Below are 16,592 nucleotides of genomic sequence, written 5' to 3'. Positions count from 1 at the left end.
ACATAAAAGGGCTCTTGTGACAATTTAACACCTTTCCTGTGCTTAGTCCTAATTGAAAATCTTTTTTCCCATAATGAGCATGAAATGTCACATGCCCACAGATATAGAAGTGGCATTTAATCTGCACCCAGGGACAATCCGACCGACAAGAGAGATGAAGACAGAGGAGAGGCTGCTGTGAGAATAAGATGATCACAGAAGTCAAATTTATGATAATTGGCACTATTCGCAGGCTACGGCTAGATCCCAGTGAATGTAACAATATGGACACGTACGAAAACCCTAAAGTAGACCACAATTTATTTTTGGTGGGGGAATGACAGTAAATACAGGAAGTGTCTACCGTAGCAGCACAACATCTTTGGTGAAACTGAACACCTGCAGGATGGTTTTGTTCCATGATTTTGTTGCTCTTCCATTTTATATTTTTTCCTGGTATATGTGTCCAAAATGTTCTTCTTTCTCCATGTGATTATTTATGATGGTTTTGAGTAAAATATAGTGATTTTAGCAACAAAAGATTAAACTAACAAAAGATTAAACTAACCAGATTTTTGCGATTTCACAAACTCTTGAGAATCCATTTTGTTTGGCTTCCGCTGATTTGTTTGCAGAACACACCGGGGTAAAAAGTCCAATCACATGGTATTCAGAGGTGGGACTGGAACCAATCACAGAGCAGTATTGTGGTTTGGATGGAAGTCAAAACAACCAAATCAAAAAAGCATGGTGGTGCTGATGGTCACGAGAAATGGTGAGAAATACGGACTATTTTGTTTTTCAAAAGCGTGCAAACAATGACACTTTGTACATTTGTGGATGAGAAAGAGGTCTGTGCTTTTCTGAACACTGAATTGAACACAATTTAGATTTTTAGACCAATCAGCGTGATCAAGTATTTTTCGAGGGCTTTCGGCGAGTCTTCCCAGATCGATTCATGTGAAGAACTGAATTCAGACTGAGCCAGGTTAACAAAAGATGACAATTTATTTTTATTGCGGGTACTTACGCTTGGGTTGAATATGACCCCACAAGTTATGAGCTCTACGTGGAGAGGCATTATAATAGTACAAAGTGATGAATATGCTGATGTGACTCTGGCTATTGATTGAAACAGCAGGGCACTTAATTGACATTGTTGATTACATATTGAGTAAAGAATCTGACACGTGTTGCTTTGTTCCCTAATGATAAAAAGCCATGTAACTACGCAGCATTTACACTGTTTATTCAGTTAACAAAAGGCACATTATCATGCATCATACCCTTCTCTGACCTATCGCAGATGAAGATAATGTACTTGTGTTCAAATCCATCAGTTTAACAAACAAGTCAACTAAGAAATAAAAGGTTTATAGCAGGTGAGCTTTAAGTACATTTTCACTCAATTTTGAGAAACTAGCGCTGATTTGAGAGAAAGACTTTCAGATATACAAGTTTGAGGATATTTTGAGGCGAGAGCAGAAACATGTTTTGCAGAAAAAGGTTTGAGGTGAATGGGGAGCTGTTCCTTGTTGTTTGACAGCTGGGCTTCAGCTCCCTATTGCAAAATACCTGGGTGGAATATGAAAACAAGTAACAACTGTGTAAGGTGTTGAGGCGTGTATGAGGATTTGAGTATTTCAGAGGTGACTGAAGTTCACTAATGCATGTTTACATTCCCCGACAGAGCCTTTTAATAGAGAACAACATGCTGACACCGGTCAGTCTTGCCTTTCTCTTGCCGCAGTGCAGCTCATATGCCCTCCAAGAGCCAAACCTGCTGCCATGATGCCTCCACTACATACAAATACTGTCTAATTCTCATGATTCAGCAGCAAAAAAGTATGATTACTATGCAGAATTTATGATAATGTGGTTACTCAGGCAGGGTGATATGGCTTTAAACAGTAGGTTTTTATATGTATAACATTTTACGTTTAAGTTAGTAAATATAGAGTTCAAAATTAATATGATAATAATAATAATAAAATGTAATAATTAAAGCCTCTGCAGAGCCGTCACAGCTCTATGTGTTACAATAGCAATTAGCCACCATCTCATCATCATCATCATCATCATCATCATCCCCATAAATATCTCACCAGAGACATGATGTGACTCAGCCCTAGCGGTTATGCAGTTGTTGTTATCCCTCAAAAAACAGTTTGTAATATGTGTATTTGAAACAAAGAATATAGCATTACAGTTTCCCAATTAAGAAAAAATGAGCTTTTCTCCTTTGTGAGAGTCGCTGTGTTTACCATAGTGACTCAACAGTGCAGCCCAAAGCCGTTTGCTGCTTTCTGCCCCTTTAAGCTATTTGTTTTGGTTCGCTGGTCCATTTGGTCCCATTGGTCTGAGCCGCCCGGCCCTCAGCCCACCCTTTTTTCCAGCAAAAACTACTTTTATGACTTGCTAAAGGACAAGAAGGTCACTAGATATGACTAATGCCAAAAAAGTTGTCCAACGGGGGCCCATTAGCGTTTGGTAATGTAATTTTATTAGACTTTGGAAAATGACTGGTGCAGTTCTGTCTTTACTTGGAGGTCACTGGGACTACGGAAAAAGAGACAATTTGTGCCAATTTCTCCAATACAAAAAAAACGTATAATTTCATTTATGTTCTGTACAACACCAAGCATAAATAAAAATAGGCGAATGAATCTGCTATGAATGACTGAATGAACCCGAGTGCAGGGCTGTTGTACTGTACAGTTTTTATTAGCACGCTGTTCCTGAGCAAAGCGAAGCTAAACTATAACTGAAGTTCATTTTACAGCCAACTTATTCACATAATACAACATGAATTACACTCACCCCAATTGTTTACAGGTATACAAAAACATCACAATAGAATATAATCATGTTCATCATAATCATGTGCGCAGATGCATCATAAAAGATTTGAAAACATCTATATTCATCTATCTCACAGTCATTTGCTCTCTTTTGTTTCTGCTCACATTGAACTGCTCTACACATGTCGTAGCGCCCCCCCGCAGCGCGCTTTTGCCCCGTTACAAGTCTCCATTTAGCGCAGCAGGAGAGCACCGTCCCATGAATAAACTCACGCAGGGAAACACACACAAGATTGACAGATAAAAGCCCACATTCATCCCCGGGCCCCGGTGCGTGTCAATGGGACTCATGTTGTCAAAATACGAGAAGAGAACATGACTCTAAACGGAGCGTCAAACTTCTCTGCAGCGACACATTCGAGGTAAACATTTTGACCCTACTTCCTTTTCATTTGTCACAACAATCAAGTGCAAACAAAAGAGCAACATGCCAGATGAACTTCAATGCATCCTAAGCGTCTTAAATTCAGAGCTAAACAGGCTGTAATATAAATGAAAGGAGATGTGAATGGATTTGGTTGCCGTCAGCGATTGCAACACCAGCTTCAGCTTGTCCTTTAAAACCTCTCGTGTTATTAGATGCGTGGCTGTGGATGCAGGATTTGTCCACGTTTTCCCGCTGCCTTCGCCTCGTTTCCACGGCACAGTTGAATGCACCAATAGTGATTATACAATACGTCTTTAAAATTAACATTAGGTGTTGCCTTGCCAACCAATTGTACTGCACCGTATTTTCTTTGACTGAATTCATTTCCCTCAGCATAAAAATATAAAATACTTCTACAGAAGAGAGAGACGGCACACATTTTATGAAATTATGGTGAGAATGTCAAACACTGCTATTTTCCCCACTTGAGAATATTCAGGTGACTATTAAGAAGGCGGAAACATTAGCAATCCTTTTTAAACCTATAAAACTATGTATAAATAAATAAATAGTGCTGTCCATCAATAAAGGAAATATTGAATTAGTCACACTATTGATTAAATGTAACATAAAACGTAATACATATTGTTTCACGAATGTAAGTAAATTGTCCTATTTAAAAGCCCTGTTGGCTATAAGTCTGTTCATAATAGATCTGTGTAGTCACGGTCATGTTTCAAGTTAATTTACATGACCACAACAGCTTTAGTGGGTTAGTGGGTGTTACTGCCTCTTACAGGGACCGATGTGAGCTGGGATTGGCCTGGCATCTTGGGTGTCATGTGGTGGAACGGTGGAATATTCTGACCATATGTCACAGCCGGGCTCTGGGCCAGCGACAATAACTGAAACTCCAGAGAACATGACAAACAGACAACGAACCAGTTTTGAGGGCGTCAGGACGGATCCGGGAGCCTCAGACAAAGGCGTACGGTTTGTGTGTGTGTATGGTGGGAATATACGGTGATACAGTAAAGTGTAGAGAGGTGGGCAACGAAAGGAAAGGACAAGAGAACAAAGGGTCGGTGCCAGCGGGTAGTAAGTAAGCAGCGAGCCGCGAGGAAGGCAGCAGCGCCACAAGCACTAGCTTTCAACTCGAAATGTCCGCGTTGTCTTTGGCAAAGCTGCATCTCTCTCTCAGGAAAAAGATCTGCGCTCGTCTACCTGAGGACTTGTGGATTTTACGTGTAAATTAAACATGATTAAAGCTCTGCACCTAAAGCTACCTTTTCCACGCAGATAAGACTTACCGCATTATCTAAAAAGTGTTTTTCAGCAAAACAGGCCGCGCGATTAATCTGCGTCACGATTCATGCGTTTTCTATGATTAATTGCATGAGTCAAACGCGTTAGCTTTGACAGCTCTAATAAATAATAATGTTGAAGATTCCATGCACAGCTAATGTACGTGAAACTTACCAATGTACTGGTTCCACTCCGGATCGAGGTCGGCCTGATTGGCCAGGCAGCCCTTCATGACGTTGAGGCAGTAGTTCTTACAGGGCTTCACGGAGGGCATGCCCTGGCAGAAGGGGCAGTACATGAACCTTGTTAGGGCTCGGATACAGGACACTGTGCTGCTCACCTGTAACACAAGAGTAGCAGATATAAGCCTGGCCAAAGTATGTATCAATATTATACTTATTGCGCATATTAATCTAACTAAGAAGAGTAAATACTCGCAATACTGACTTAACCATGTGCAATTCCGTCATATTCATGTGCAATTACTGTCGTGATCACATTCATGTGCATATAATTGATGAGAATAGAGTTTATTTTTTCATTATTATTAGTAGTAGTAGTATTATCTTGTCTTACGCTAGCTGTTTTTTTAATTTAATTTTATTTTATATATTATATTTTATTTGTATTTATTTATTTTATTTTATTTTATTTTAAATCTTTATTTGTTTTTCCCCTCCATCCCTTATTGGGAAATGGGAGGTTTTGTCTATGGGAGTTTTTGTTCATAAGTGTTTTTGTTTATAAGAGATCTTCTATTGAGAGTGTTTTTTAAACTTCCTATAAGTTATCTGTTCTTTTCCTCTGTATCTACCTGCGTTGCAACAATGAAATCTCCCCATGTGTGGACAATAAAGGAATATCTTATCTTGAACGTGAAGCGATTCTCCAGTGAGATCCAATATTGAAGCTTATCTCTGCACCTCTGATCCGCTGATTCCTGTTAATATTCTCTTGTCCATACAGTATTCTGCTGCTCTCTTCTGTGCATAACCTTTTCATCAGCAGTAATAACACAACACCAAATTACATCCTTGGACGCACCACAACTGGCATGTTTATTTTCAGCTCGATAATCAAATACTTGAACTGTGGCTCAGTGTCGAGAAGACATGGCCAAGAAAATCTGCAGTCGGCACCAAAACGGCTTCAATAAAGATCTCTGAAAAACCTCCTCCTTGACAATCCACAGATTCACAGTCATAATAGAATGTCTCGATTCTCTACATAAATAACAAAACCAAAAGGCCAGGGCGTGCACAAACATGAATGAGTGGTTTCTTTGCTCGGAATAACGTTGGAAGACACTAAAGTAACAGCAATGGGTGGACCGCAGTAAACAAAACTGCAACGTGAGGGGAATTCAACTTCACGTCTTCAAAGCCTTTGTGGTAATATTCGCAACCATTTAACAGACAACCTCACATTTTATGTCAGTTACCAAGCAACAAAGTACAGACTGGATCAATGTAGTTTTTAAATGTAAAAAAAAAGTGTAAGTCTTGACTATTGAGTGAGATAAAGTATTGATCATTTACTCAGAAAGAAAGCAATAGCTACACATAATACACAATACAAATAAAGATTGACTAGTTTTGCAGTTTTGGATCGCAGCAGGTTGACCAGGCAGAGCTTTTAAAGACTTAAGTTTAAATTGTAACTGTATAAAACAAACAGTTGGATCACAAGTTGTTTAGTGAGGTCATTTCTGTCAGAGAAAACCGTGGTCGTAATTGGAATTCAAGCTTGCAGCCGACGCCTCGACCTTCTGTGAATCTGAAGCTTACCTTGATGTGTTAATGCAGTACTAGCAGCAGCAGCAAAAGCATTATCGTATAAACAATCACAAAGTCCTGGTGGGGGACAAAGGACGCCTGCTGCGACGTCAATATGCATAAATCTCGGTTTGTGAAGAACGCTGTGAAAAATCTCCTGCCAGAATTTTCAGATGGCATTATTAATAGATGAATATATTGGCAGACCAACAAGGCAGAAAACTAAATGGAGGATCTATTAGCACCCAGCTCTAAATAGGCATATGGCAGTTATACATTTAGTTAAGCCAATTCATGTACGGTATGTTGATAAATGTGGTCCACTCAAGGGAGCCAAAAGCTAATGTGAATTGATATGTTCTCATGGGCCTTTATATTGACCTTGAGGGTGTTTTTAAGCCAGAACATTAAACAAGGAAAATGTGGGCAGTAAGTCACAGGCCAGTTTAAGATATATAAAAAAACAAGGAAATGGAACAGGGGGAAAAACAAGTGGGGGGAAAAAGAAGAAAATAGGTGCATTCAGCTTCTTTTATGGCAATATATTGAAATGTAGATGATATTGCATGTGTTGTTTTGAAGGAAAGACAAAAAAGATTCAAAACAAAGAAATTGAATATATGTATCTACATTTAAAATAAAGGTAGATTGTGATAATTCTGCACTTTTGTGAGGCATTAATTTGACAGGCATTTCACATTTATCTGATGATTAAACCTCAACTAATATGTTTAAAGATACGTTATGGTCATCGGGACATTCCAAAAATATATTGAGACGTTTGTTTTTGTCAGCACTGCCAACTCTAAGGTGAAGGTAATTTTACTATTACGTATCGAGCAATTTTACTATTACGTATTGGTCAAGAATTATGATTACAATTTGATTTGCAAATCATGTTCATGTGACGGAAGGATTCTATTAGAATTTCACATTTTAAACACGTCCAGGAGCATTAACAGTTGAAAGAAGTATGACATCTGAACCGATAAAGTAATCCAAGAATCACATGTATTTCCCAACATGTTTGTAGAGGTCTAAACTACAGGATTAGCAGATTTAATACAGAATAAAACAGGATAGTTGGTTGTTTGAACCAATTTTGTATTAAAATGTTGGCGAATTTGATTACGATATATCTTGCGTTCCTTCTTTGACAGCCCGTTGCAGTGAATAAATTAGATATCTAAATTAAAAATAGCTAACACATTTATGAATGACAATACCCCACTTTATTTTGCACATTTTAACACATTGTTTGAAGGCAGAAGCAATTTGTAACCAGACTGAAATTATAACTTATAAAATGGATAACATGAGCGATGCCGTACTGAACACACAACCACTTTGAACTGTTGTTCTTTTGACGCTTCAAGACAACAAAAACACGCTGTGTCTTAATCCATTCAATTCCCATACGTGCTGTCGCTTCTGTATCACACACATAATAACCATCACGTGTCAAACTCTCTGCCATCTGATTCTCAAACTGCACTTAATGTACGAGATTATACGACTGTCGGTGCAGAGATAAAAACCTGCTGTTGTGGCGTCTCTCAAGCTGTGGAAGGGGATCAAACCTCTCCATCATCTGCCTTGATTCTCTGTAGAGCTGAGAGATCTGGGACGGCGCATCTCGGAGGCCGGGCTAGCTGGCCTGGTGTCCCGTTGCATTACGCTTACACTCGCTCCCCCCTGAGATGAGCTTACATGGTCCAAGGGGGATCAAAGGGCTGCGGTCCCAGACATATGACCTGGATCCGGGGTCCCGCCGAAATGTCAAAGGGTCGCGCGGAGACATGCTGGCTCGTAAGCAATGCGGGCGTGTAACTCAGTAAACACATACTAACAACACATCCTCTATGGCAGACTATAAATGAGCTACTGTGCATGAGAAGGTGGAGAGGTGACGCTCCGGGTTCAACAAGTGCAAGATCACGGGACGGGGAGGGAAGAGAAGCGGCTCGGAGAGAAGGTGTTAGGTTTGCACGGAAATATAGCCCTTTTTAGACGGTTTAGATGCATTCAATACGCGCCGATGTTCAGAAAATGCAATATTCATTTGATTTATTTGTCTCTTCATAAAGTGTGTGCTCGTGTCCAAAGCTTAGCCCGGATCTTTTGACAACTTCTGATGTTTTCAACGAGACACTCCAGAACGAGTGCTGGAGCACAGAAGGCCCACACTCTACTCTTCAATCCATTTACACATATTTAACATGACTCATTAAGTGCTTGGTAATTACAGTAATAAGTTCAGGAAAAAGTGCTCCAATTACACTTGAGAAAGCACCCTTACTAAGGATGTCAAGATTATTCTGGTAAATGTGATTATTCAGGTCAAGAACTAAAATGTAATAATCGTGACAATGTTAGAAGCAAAATGAAGTGTTTTCATTCTGTAATTCGTCCCCAAAAATAAATCTAAATGCCAAGTACTTTTTGTCTGGCTGATATGAACTTTATTTTGCCATTCAGAAAGTTTGATTTCATAAAATAGGTAACAAACACGAGGAATAATAACTTGTTAAGACAATGGGAGTTAAAACAAAAGTGTTATTTACTCACAATAACTGTAACACTCAAATCTGATATTGTGACAAGGATCTTACTGTTTGACTTGTATTTATGTAATCTCGCAATAGATCGTATGGACAGAATGAATGAAACATGCACTCTAGTAGTGCTGTGTACTTATTCAAATTTCAATAACAATAGTAATTGTTGTTCTAAACAGACAAAAGATGTGAAATCAAGTAATCAAGGTTTATAACATTAATTCTTCGACAAGTACAATGCAAACATACGTTTCTGTGAGTGGAAAAGTTTATCACGGATTGTACATTTCTACTTGTAGAGAATGTTTATAAGAGTCAAATGAAACAACACATCCTCCTGTTCAATCTGTTCATTTTTGGTGCACTAAACAAATGATCCAGCAGATTTTGGGATTGTAATGATGATATAAACCGTGATATATATAAACACTTATATATACAGCCCTACAATCTAAGGGTGGGACACAACTTGCACAGATGAGACGAGGCATTCGACAACATGAGAATAATGATTCATTGTAATAGAATGCTGGTTCACACAGAATCAGGGTCACTTAACACATTTGGCCTGAATATTTTTTCTTTAATATGTTTTCTTTCATTGCAGCTTTTTGGAACTACAGCTTCTCAAAATGTATAACTCACGAGATCATCTGCACGTGGTCACAATCTTGTCAAATATTTATCTCTTAAGATTATGACACAAGATCGTGTCCCATCCTTAATGTAATCATATTTTTCCTTGGACGTCCTGTAAAATCACTGTACAGCTGCTTGTATAGTCCTTTCATCGACTTGCTGTTGTGTACCGTGCACTGGCTCCATAAATATTTATAATAGTGCAGATAATCCAATTTTACTGATAGCAATGTGGTAATAGCACAAAGAAGCTTGGGTGACTACAGGGATTTGCAGCTTATCGCCTCCACTAAAAGCACGGCCAACCAGAGCTACTGTTTCTTAAATCAAAGCCTTTTTGCAGTCGACAAAACTCCATTGGCTCAAGTGCACTGTAAAACACTGCACCAAGATACTGCATACTATCAAAGACTACCCATCTGAGCGGGTTCAATGTGATTAATGGCCTTTCCTGAGTGGGTGAACAAATATTAGGCAGAAGAGCAATAACCTGAGCTGTAGAAAGTACTTTTTTTCATCCCAAGTCATATATAATCATTTCAGCTCCACGCTGGGGGAAGACCTTGAGTTTATATACTTGCACCAAGAGACAAAGTAAAGTAAAAAAGTAAGATGGCAAAAGTCTAAGACCAAATAGACCTTGAACAAGCTGAACATAAACAAATCTTCGGAAATATTTTGTCGATCCGATCAGAGTTCAACTTGGGAAACCAGCTCTAACTTTGGAATTCTTCTCAAATAGATATTTTCTTATTTTTCTGTGTATTAAACATTAAAGGGAAGTGTTTTTGACCTCTAAGTCACAAAGAATAACATACAAGAATTTGAAAGGAAAATATAAGTCATGTTCTTTAAGTGCTTTTTTACCTGGCTTTTTATGTCAAATTAACTTTACCTTCTCTTTCAGAAAGTTCAAATCAACTGTATATTCATATTTTCATATTTGAAAAATGCTGATTTATCTTCTTACAATAATCAGAATCTTATCCAGGACAAGTTTGAGTTCAATGTCCAATAGATAATACAAAAACAACTGTTTAAAAGATGGAAGTAAAGGTAACATTCCCTACACACTCTTTTTATTCTGTGTATTCTGTGTATTTGGAGTATTCCGTGTATTCTGTGGCGGCGCTCTCATTACCTTGGCCACTCTCTGGGCCACCTCGCGGCCGACGGAGAGCCCCTGGACAAATGTGCGTGCAGCGATGAATGCGCGGGTAACCTGAGCCTTCAGCTTCCTGGGCACGTCTCCAAAGGGCTTGAGCTCATCCGTGTACTTGCTGATGCACTCCAGATAGTCCTCGGTGATGACATACTGCGAGTTGAGCAGCGTGAACATGCGCTCCAGCAGCCGCGACCAGAAGTCATTAAGCATTTCCTCCAGGTTCACGTTCCCCCCGGTGTAATATCTCTTCAGCTCGGCAAAAAGGTTCTCGAACACCTCCGAGTTCTGCATGTAAGGCTTGCCGTAGGTCTTGACAAACATCTCGTTTAGGGAGCGCTCCGTGTTCTCCAGCAGCTCCAAAAAGAATTCTGCGGGGGAAAAAAGGAGAATAAAGAGTGAAGTAAATTAACTGTGCTATTTGTATTACAACTCAATAATCTGAGCTTGATCCTGAAAGAAAGTGATGATTAAAATGGAAATGCAGTGTTTGCCTGCAACGGACAAATGAGAGCTGTGAAAAGTACCAGACCATAATAACGTGATTATTGTGTACACGGCAAACAGACTATTAAAATGTGTGAAATGTGTGGTGGTAGCAGCTAATGTCGGTGAAACATATTACACATGATTTTATTTTAGTGCAAGATACTGCAGATGAATAGGAAAAAAATACATTTACAGATATGATTTTGAAACTTCTTCTATAGTTTACTCACTGTAAATGTAAGAAAACAAGCTTGTGTGTTGTTTTCATAAATAAATAGGGCATTTTAAGAGTAAAAATGGCCAAGATACAATACATAAAATTCTGAAAAATGCATATATCCTGTTTTAAAATGTCTTTCACCATTTGGTTGACATATAAGATAAAGATGATGTAGGGTATTTATTTTTATCTTATTTATTGAATTTACTGAAATTTGTTGAAATATATATATATATATATATATATATATATATATATATATATATATATATATTTTCTTTTCATTTTTCAAAGTTCTTGAATAAATCAAGCTTAGAATTAGTCCTTTTGTACTATTGCTACTTTAAGGGCTAATCTTACATTTTAAGAAAATTGCCTTAGAAGTTATAATGCCCCCTTTAAATCTATAGGATGAAGTTGATTAAATCAAATAACATAAGTTGTTATATATGTTGAGATGTGCTCTCATTTAGTGTCCGCCCATATATAATTGATTGTTGTTGACAGCCAAAAGCATGGCGTTTATGTTGTCACGTGGTTTGACTGAAATGAATGGCCTGCACCTGAGATCAATAAAAGAAGTGTGCCTGTGTGGATAGCGGATCACACAAAAACAAATACGTGTACTGCTGTGTATTTAATGCTCACGTCGAACGTTGTGCTAACAATATACATAACCCTGCTAGCAATATACATAACATATTTTTGTGCAAATTGGACACTTTTCAGGTGAAAGCGTGTATGTTGAGAGAGCAAACTAACCAAAAAACTCAAACAGGAAGTCGCACTGAGATTCAGACTCTCTCTTTTACAGGACAGACCTGGCCGAGGCATCAGCCTTTAATAACAACAACATGTGGAAAATCACAAAATAAAAATGCATCTCTCAAGAATGTTTTTTGGTTACATAGTAGAAAAAAATAAAATAAGACATCTCAGGTTTTTGAGGCACTGAAGAACATTAAAAAGTAATTGGGGGGAGGAGCTTAGCCGCTAACGACCTGACATTATTAAACATGATATAAACCTGACACACCCAGTGCCACAATCACAACAGAGGATGTTAACAGTTGACAGCATGACACACAAATGCTTCAGAAGACATAGCGATGTCATACTTGAACTTTTAATCAAGTTTTCCTCAAGATGATGATGATGATGATGATGATGACTGCCGGCGTCATAGGCAACAGCCGAACCAAATTCCATAGGATTTGGCCAAATTTTAAGATTTTGCTTCCAACCGCTACCAGCAGCACTCAAAGGCATCACACATCAAATCTGCAACGCATTGTCTATCCGCTTGTGCATAAAAAAGATTCATAATGACATATTTTGTTTGCCAAGTTTCCAGCTATTTTGCATATCCACTTTAGGCAAGTTTCATTTGCTTTTGACCTCAGTGACTCACCATAAATTTGCAGAAGATAATACGGCATATCACCACCATCTGCTCTCCATAATGATAGCCCGATCTCTCAAGGACCAATATTAAAATTAAATAGCCTTTCAAAAACCCTGCACATTCAAGAATAAAGTATAAAGTGTAATAGTTTGGGACTATCAGAAGTTTCTGAAGGGTACCAAAGATTATGAGATGATTATGTGATAAGTCAGAGGCTGATAATTGAAAGAACAGTGACCACAGAGGCAAGGCCAGTCATAAGAGACTCGAAAAGTGGTAATAATTAAAAATAATGAGCTCTAAGGTGGTAACAGCATGTCAGCTATTAATACCTTGGACGTCAAAGCTCCTGGCTCCTGTCGCCGGGCACATATTGTTTAACCCTGCCCAAGACATTATAGACTTAATAGGTTCGTTCGCGCAGCATGTTTTAGCTTCAGCCGTGACAAGGCGAGCGCCACGTGATCCCCCGCCGCCATCACGTCCCCGGTAAAGAGATCCATCGTGCCGCGCTCGGAGCTGTGCACATTAATGCCACTTATGAGAATGGCCTGCGCCAAATGTAATGGATTCAAAGTGGTCATTAGCGCAGGTGAAATTACAGATGACAGCAACCGAAACAAAACGCCATGTCTGATCTGATACCTCGCGTACGTGAAGTGACACGCGGAAGATGTGGAGCAATGCTGATTCTTTGGGGGTAGAGAGCTTTGGAAAGTCGGGATGACACTTCTGCCATGACAGATGGAGAATGTTATGCTACATTTCAGAGGTGCTAAGTTTAACTCGAACTTGTTGCTCTGAGAATGGTAAACATGACAGCTTGACAGTTCGGATTCTTTTGATTCATTTTTCAGCAGTTGGAAATGATGGTATATTTGAGTAGCAATAGTAATATATATGGACACATGCAGTAGACCTGTCACTATAATTACCGTACTATATTGAGTTGTTGTTCAATAACAGATTGAACAATAATATTTGGGAGCTCAATATTCATCGCGTGTACCTTTTCTATGCGGCAGTGGGGAACTTTTTCTCATTTCAATTCTAGTACAATAACATTTGAGTTGTAGAGTGTTGAATAATTAACATATCTATCACTTATTAATGATTCTTACAAACTACTTTAGTGTTTCATTGTTATTCTATATTGCAGCTTTTTTGTGTTTCTATTGAGTGATGCTAGACAGTGCAGTGCATAATAATGACACACAAAATATGTACAAACAGAACAAAATGTGCCACAGTAAAGAGACACAAGGACAAAGACCTTTAGAGGATTAGACGTTGACAAGAGATTCAAAAGGGCTGAGTATTACTTAGATGATCATGTTGAAAATGAAGATGAACGCTTGATCTATTTTAGTTTTGTGTTGTGCGAGCAGGGATGTGGGGGAGATGGGGGAAGAACTTTGTATTGAAAGGAGAGTAAGGTCTTGTCTGTGGTGTACGTGAGCTTCTGTGCTAGTGCTGTTGGCGCGACAAATCAAGTGGAGATAAGAGAGAAAAATAGAAGAGAAGAAAAGAAAAAAAGTTTTAAGAAATCAATAATAACAATAACTATAGCCTCAAGAGGCAGTGATTGGCCCTTGCCCGCCAACGTCGTGCCGCTGGGGTTTCTGTCCTCGCTACGGCTATGCCGTAAGAAATGTCACATGGGTCTTATAGACTGTTTTGAACGGTGCGCCAAACACACCAAACAGGCCGAACTCGGCAAACACACCATACCGTACACGCCGAACACGCTTTTGTGCAACATTTCAGAAATTTTGGAGAGACTCAGACGAACACAGAAAGAAGATTTTAGCCAGCTTAAATACATGAGTTATTTGGCGCTCAGACCCCGGCAGAAGACATTGTGATTATGGGCGCTCCGTAATAGAATTATATTAGATGTCTCCCTCCAGGGCTTGGAGACTGGTGGTGGTAGATATGAGGAAGAGGGCAGAGATGATGACGAGGACGATGTGAGGGGTAAAGGAGGAGAAGGGGAGGTGGTGGGTCGCAGTACGCTCTGAAAGCGGCCGAGACAACTGCATGAGGTTTCAATGGGGCAGACTGGGCACTGACTGGGAGCAGAGGAGGTGCGCTGTGCCACAGGGAGGAGTAACTCTGGCACGGGGATTGAGGCTGGAGAGCAGGTGAGGCCTGGTGTAGCAGTGGACGTAGATTGGGTGGAGATAGGTCTTCCAGGCTGAATTCACGCAGGCTTCGTTTCTTGGATTCTCATTCTAAAGTTGGCAACATTTTAATTTGCACGCACAGAGACTGTAGTACTTATGCAAGACGTTTTGATAACATCTCAATTACATTTTTAGCAGCAACATTTTTACCAGCTAACATTTTCGAGCTTTACATTTCGAAACAAATAGGCCTGTCTCAGCCTAATACTAATAATGAAAATACCCATAAATATCTTCCTGGAAGTTTTTCTTGCTTCTTTCTCTCTTTTCTTTAATTTTACTTCTGCCATTTTGTTTTGTTTCTTTGGCTCAAATTGTAATTGTGTTTTATGATAAGTTTGGTGCGTAACCTCCAGCTTTCCACAACAATCCACATAAAGTAGACTTGGCTTTAATCTATTTTAGAAGTTTTTCCAATTTATTATTTATTGATAATAATCAAATATTTTCCAACATGTATAGTTTTACAAGGTCAACTGAACAGGATAAGACCAAAATACAATTTGCATCTCGTCCTTAGAAGTAGCCAAGCGTATTTTATTATTTTTGATGACGTATTTCTACAGTAAATACTTTAGTACTTCAGCTTAAGCTATAATTTGACTGAGCTACTTTTACTTGTATTGGAGTAATAGTTGACCAGTATCAGTACCTCATTAATCAAGTCATGAAATGCAGTACTTTGACCACTTCTGGACACAAACCCCTGAACAGAAGATTAATTTGCCTTAAATAAACTCATTCTCTCAAGTATTTTTCAGATAATGTCCTTAAATTATTTTATTATTATTTTTTCTATCAAATGTTGTGTGAAATGGATTGGCTCACCATTAATGTATGAACTGAACTGTATGTGAGCTCAACAAAGTCAATGTACTGACATCAACAAAAATGACTTAATTGATTAATAAAAAGCAGCCCATTAGGGGCGACGGTATGAGGTAATTATGACTCACAAACTATGCACTGGATATTATTGCATCACTGTCAAACTATTAAGTGCTGAACAAAGTAGTGTTGTCAAACTGTGGTAAATGTGCCATTGGCAGTGCACAGGGATCAAGAGAGAGAAGTAGAACATTTTAACACATTTTGAACCAGATGAAGGTTGGAATTTGGTGATTGATGGTTTTGAGATTGAGAATATTTATGAATAACGCTCCTGTCTCTATAATAAAAAGATCATTTGTGAAAACATGTGCTTTAGAGTCTGTATAGTCCCAACAACTTTTACGATTATTAAAATACAACTTTGGTTATTTCTTCTTGTCAACTTGTCACAATTAGTGAATAAATGAATCGTTGCAGCCGTCGAGAGAAATCCCACTCGCTAACTTTGGAGACAGTTTTATTTATGATTTCATTATTTATTCTTCCAATCTATTTAACATTCATTCAAGCAGAAGTTGAAAAAGAATATACCGTTTGTGTACATTCATGCCAAGTTAAAACTATTACATAATTGTTGAAAGTGAAATCCGATTGCAAGCTGTTGTATGATTGATTGATGATTAAAAATGCAATGCCTGGCAAAGTATTTTGATATGGTATTTGTATTCATGTAGTATGACCTGACAAGACAGGAACATTAAAAAAAAGCTTCTTTGTCACATTTTCTCACCGAGCGTTGGGGGTTCATGAGGACT

At 38.6% G+C, this 16,592-nt stretch overlaps 1 protein-coding gene across 2 annotated transcripts in view; it reads right to left on the bottom strand.

Moving 5' to 3' along the window:
- The window catches only part of LOC140359594 (glypican-6-like), a 109,156-nt gene that overhangs the window by 51,105 nt on the left and 41,459 nt on the right, over positions 1-16,592 (bottom strand). For both annotated transcript variants that reach the window (XM_072444594.1, XM_072444595.1), the window contains exons 3-4: positions 10,626-11,017; positions 4,687-4,852 (exon numbers count right to left, since the gene is read on the bottom strand). In XM_072444594.1, the coding sequence (XP_072300695.1) occupies positions 4,687-4,852; positions 10,626-11,017 (558 nt within the window). The remainder of the gene's footprint in view (positions 1-4,686; positions 4,853-10,625; positions 11,018-16,592) is intronic.

The sequence above is a fragment of the Eucyclogobius newberryi genome, unplaced genomic scaffold (assembly GCF_026437365.1).
Source record: "Eucyclogobius newberryi isolate DKJ021-1_F unplaced genomic scaffold, fEucNew1.0.hap1 SCAF_14, whole genome shotgun sequence".
NCBI classification, from domain to species: Eukaryota; Metazoa; Chordata; class Actinopteri; order Gobiiformes; family Gobiidae; genus Eucyclogobius; species Eucyclogobius newberryi.
This window is presented reverse-complemented; position numbering and strand designations above follow the sequence as displayed.